Source organism: Galeopterus variegatus, unplaced genomic scaffold (assembly GCF_000696425.1).
Source record: "Galeopterus variegatus unplaced genomic scaffold, G_variegatus-3.0.2 Scaffold3024, whole genome shotgun sequence".
NCBI classification, from domain to species: Eukaryota; Metazoa; Chordata; class Mammalia; order Dermoptera; family Cynocephalidae; genus Galeopterus; species Galeopterus variegatus.
In genome coordinates, this window is record NW_007729135.1 from 38,943 (window position 1) to 44,253 (window position 5,311).

General features: G+C 32.5%; 1 protein-coding gene across 1 annotated transcript in view; it reads left to right on the forward strand.

The window, feature by feature from the left end:
* Positions 1-5,311, forward strand: part of LOC103599599 (coiled-coil domain-containing protein 91) — a gene marked incomplete at its 5' end in the record, with an annotated part of 113,399 nt that overhangs the window by 37,255 nt on the left and 70,833 nt on the right. Inside the window, one exon of the mRNA XM_008583753.1 lies at positions 3,500-3,613. Coding sequence (XP_008581975.1) covers positions 3,500-3,613 — 114 coding nt within the window. The remainder of the gene's footprint in view (positions 1-3,499; positions 3,614-5,311) is intronic.

Genomic DNA, 5,311 nt, shown 5'->3' on the forward strand with positions numbered 1-5,311 from the left:
TACTTGTTTTCTCTTTAAAATTGTCTTTTTACAAAGGTAGGTACTGCCAAGTATTGATATCAATGAGTGAGCATATGATTTTACTGAGTAAATTTATCTCTTGAGAGGCATTTATAGAATTCTATTAGGTTCATTTAATATTTTCCACTTATATCATGTTATTACAGTTCAGATTAATTGAAGGTTAGATGAAACCTTCTCAATTGTACCATAAATGAATTTTGAAAAATGGAAAGTTCCTTTGCACTTGCATGTATGTCTGAAAAACACTTCTGGAACTATAGTTTGAGCTCCAAACTATATTTGTGTAGAAATGGAAACCTTTTTTTTTTTTAATTGTTGATGCACAGGAAGTGTATAAAGCAGCTGAACTTTACCTATGATTCAAACAATGCTGATTGTAGTTCAGATATCTAAACTTGCAGTATAATTCTTGCATGTAAGTGTAGTTTTGCCTTGTAATTTTCAATTGAATTCATTAAGAAACATCTAGTCTGCAACAAAAACTAATTTCTAAAGCCATTTATTGTTTGATAATTGTGGTTAAGGATGGTTCCTCTTGTTCAGAAATGTTTCAGTCTCATCGCTGAGCTCAAAAACAATCACAGCAAAATTTTACCACTGCTAAGCTATTGGACTGCTATATGGTATGACAAGTCACGATATTGAGCTTCAATTTCTGACAAAAATAGAAGCGATGATGGTTTAATCCATACAAAGGAAGTTGACTCTACTCATAAAAACAATCACAGCAAAATTTTACCACTGCTAAGCTATTGGACTGCTATATGGTATGACAAATCACGATATTGAGCTTCAATTTCTGACAAAAATAGAAGCGATGATGGTTTAATCCATACAAAGGAAGTTGACTCTACTCATTTCAGTAACAAGTAATAGATTCAAATATTTTCCTCAAAATACTTGCTGATGAATAACCATGAGTTTTAAATAATTTATCATTTCACAAGACTTATACATTTATCCAATTAAGCCTTTTGTTCCACACATATTTTCACTAGCATCAGTTGTACCACATCTTAGCAGATTTCACATCAGATTGTACTGAATTAGTGCTGCTCAACTTTTCTGGAAAGGTTCTTACCTATAGTTGTTCCATTCAGACTATTCATAGAGCCTAAGTCTTTAATCATTTCAAACTCGGCATTGATTTCTGAAATAAATAATTCAACAATTGGGCAACATTAGTAACATCTGACTCATGATGAGCCAAGAAAAGTCACTCAATTATTTACCTTGTTTTTTAATTGACTGTTGATTTTGCTACCAATGCCCTCATCTCTGCAAGCAGCCATTCTCACCAAAAGGCCATTAGATTCAAACAAGTTTATTTTCTTGTTTAAATAACAAATTTATGAGGCAACTTTAATTAAACACAACTTTTTAAATTCACCATCGGTAAATGGCTTTTCTTGCGTGACTAACAAATCCACTCAGAAACAATTTGGTTGCAGTCTGTGTGTGTGTGTGCATGTGTATGTGTGTATGTGTGTGTGTAAAAATTCTGCTGTCTTGAGGTATTTCATTTTAAATTCTGTAATTTTTCTGACTATTGCTTTCCTGGTACTTGGAACTAATGTGATGAATGCTTAGTTTGATAAAATGACATATGTTATTTACTTTTAGCACAGTTATAGTCTCATTCCATAATAGCCACCATTTTTTGACATCTAATTCAATACAAAATAATCCACATTCCGCTGTTCCTTAAAAGAGCAATGAAGTCTTTTCTCGTTTTGGTATGACATGCAATAGAATAGAAAATGATAATAATGTTACGGCATGGCAATATTAATGGCACTCAAATGCAGTCAAATTGTAACCTTACCACTACCATTTGTAATGCACCAAACAGCAGTGTGAATGGATGAGAGCACCACGTATGATCTCTGTTGCAAATACTCATCTCTGCCATTGTAGTGCCAAAGCAGCCATAGACAGTTTGTAAAACAATCTATGTGACTGTGGTCCAATTGAATTTTATTTATAGAAAATGAAGGTTGAGTTTCATATAATTTTCATGTCATGAAACATTATTCTTTTTTCCAACCATTTAAAAATGTAAAGACCATTCTTATCTGGTGGGTTCTACAGAAGCAGGCAACAGACAAGATTTGATTCCTTAGTGGTAGTTTGCTGATCCTTGATCTAAGTAAATGGTTGTGGTTTTAAGCCACTAAATTTTAAAGTTGTTATACAGCAAAAACTGATATATTGACTATGTATCTACCCAAAGCCATAAAACTATCTAACCTGGGAAGATAGAGGGGCTAAAAATGTCTATGACTTAGCTATGACTTAGGTTTTAGAGTGGTTCTAAAAAATAAGGCAAATTCCTTATCCTCCATACTGAAAAGTCAAAAATAATGTCTGAAACTGTTAAATTAACATAAGAATGTGAAGCCATTTATACTTTTAATTTACCACATACTGTGAATATTCATACTCTTCATTACAGAATTAATGTATTTTTAGAGAGAAAAACTAAGTGCACACACTTACTGTGAATATTCATACTCTTCATTACAGAATTAATGTATTTTTAGAGAGAAAAACTAAGTGCACACACTTAACATATGCACACACCACAAAGTGAAGAGCCCTCAAGAATCAAAAATGAATGAAGAAAATATTTTGAGAAACTTCAAGGCATTTTCTAATTGATTGCCTTGCCATCCAATAAAGAAAAAGAAAAAGAAAAAAAAAAACATGGCACCTGTATAAATAAATGGAAGTTAATGAATTTTGCCTTGTGTCCTTCATTCCAATCTATTCCAATCCACGAAACACTTTTTTAGCAAAAAATATTGCTACTGTTTGAGAAGGATTGCATTTCTTTTTCAGAATTTTAGCCTTCTTTTTCTTTATCTGCAATTCTGAAACATCCTAAGTACCTGATTACTATTTCAATAACATGGGGAGTACCACTTTCCTCTGTACATCTCTCATTTCAAATATTAGCACACAGGGTGGAATTTTTACTTATTCATGGTGTCCAGCTCTCAACATCTTAACCTGGCAAGAGGACCAAACTAGCTGTAAATCTTCCCACCCAGACCACACTTGATTATTGTATGATGGCAAAATTAAACGTGAATAAAACAGCTAGAGCATTAGGGTGTTCTTGGAAGAATAAACACAAGTTGGAAGTCTAATGTGGATAGTGCAAAGTACAGGAAGGCAATCAATCATGTAAACATCAAATGAAAGGTTGGTAAGGAAGCCATTGGAGTCTGTCAGGCGCTCCCGGCAATAAATGGCTTATTCCATTTCTTTCCTTTTCACTCAATTTAGGAAAAGAAGTTCTATGAAATCTCTAACAGATCCCGAAAGGTTTTGTAAATACTTATTGCTATTTAGAGATGTGCTACAAACAGAATGACCTCCAACCCATTGAAGAGGATCTTTATATAAAATGGACACAAATATGTTACAGTGTATATATGTCCCTGACTTTTTTTCCTCCTCCCACAAACAGGAAACTGTTAAGGAAGCAATAATAGAAGAGCAGAAGCGGAGTGAAAAGGCTGTGGAAGAGGCAGTGAAAAGAACAAGAGATGAATTGATCGAGTATGTAAAGGAACAGAAAAGGGTAAGTATTTCCTGAAGAGTTTTCATTTGTACTTCCAAAAACTCAAGCAGTGGCTTTCATACATGAAATTTAAAAATATTTAGGCCGGCCTGTTAGCTCACTTGGTATAGTATGGAGCTGATAGCACCAAAGTCAGAGGTTCAAATCCCCATACCTAGAAAATAAAAAGGCGGGGTGGGGAAGTGGCCAGTTAGCTCATTTGGTTAGAGTATGGTGTTGGTAACACCAAGGTCAACAGTTTGGATCCCCATTCCAACGAGCTGCCCAAAATAAATAAATAATCTAAAATATTTAAAATGTCCTCTGTCATCTAATTTAGGAATATCCCTCTAAGGTTATTTTTCTGATATAGTTACATATTCTAATAATTATGTCTATAAGCATAAATCCCATCTGTCAACAAAAACCAACAGTGAATAATTTTGCTAGACTCCTAGAAATGACCATTTAGCATTTCTAATTTAACTTTACCCTCATGAAAAGAGGATAGTAAAGAGTTCTAGATTTTTAGGGTTTTTTCTATACATTTGTTAATTTCTTATAATATTGATAGAAATTAGTTTGTACCATTTTAGCTTTCTGCCTATGTTAACACCACTGCTTTTCTAATGGACTTTATTAGAGTTAGCAAGTAAAGCCTCGTCTACCATAGTCTTATTTCAAAATCATAACTCAGAATATACTTGACAGAATTCAGAATGCATATTGAAGCTTTGCAAAATAGATATTTCAGTACAATGTGGTTTTATTATGTGGGTCTGAGCAGAAGCTGAAAATAATGGATCAAACTTGTCTTTTCAACAAATGTTTAGTCTTCTTAAGTAATAGACAAGATAAAAAACACTTTAAGATGAGATATTTAATGTCATTTTCTCTGTCATAAACGAGTATTATATGATAAATTCAGTAATAAAATTTCTCACGCACATTTTAGTATTTAATTTATACATTTAGTATGTTTTATATTATATATAATTTCCGTATTATATTACATATGTACATATACAATATATTATAAACATATAACATATATCAAGTGTTATATAACAAACATATAAATAAAACAGTGTATATGAGGAAATTTGACATGCGACATCTAAACATAATTAATTGGTGGAGAAAATGGTAAAATATGTAGAAAGTGTAAGATATTATCCTTCAGTTGGCAGTTAAATAGTAGAGGAGAAGTGTAACAAAACTTCATGACACCACTTGAGTTGTACCCTCTTAACCTGAAGTCAAATTTGGTGTGATACAAAGAAAATTCCCACCCCTCCAATGGCTACCATTAGGTTTCAACAAAGGAGAATTTGTCACGAGAGGAAAAAATTGCTAAGTTGTCTTTTCAGATAAATTAACTTTTTGAAGAAGCATTTTATGTGTGATTAAATCTTTATTCATTCTCAGGGTATTTTTAGAAATATTTTCACCCAAACAAATTCCTTACAGGTACCTAACCTTCTGAAGAGATAAAAAGAGTCAATTAGCTTTTCAGGGAGAAATTTGTTCTCAGAAAATTCCTATTTTCATATGTACCCCCAAAGAGTTTATTTTAAATAATCTACTTTGAAAGTTGTAATGCAGGAAAGAAATTATAGATATTTTCCACATGCACAGAGGGATTGCGATAGTGTAAGAATTTAGATTTCAAATAAATTCAAGACTTCTTATGGGTATATCCTTTTTTACCATCTTTTC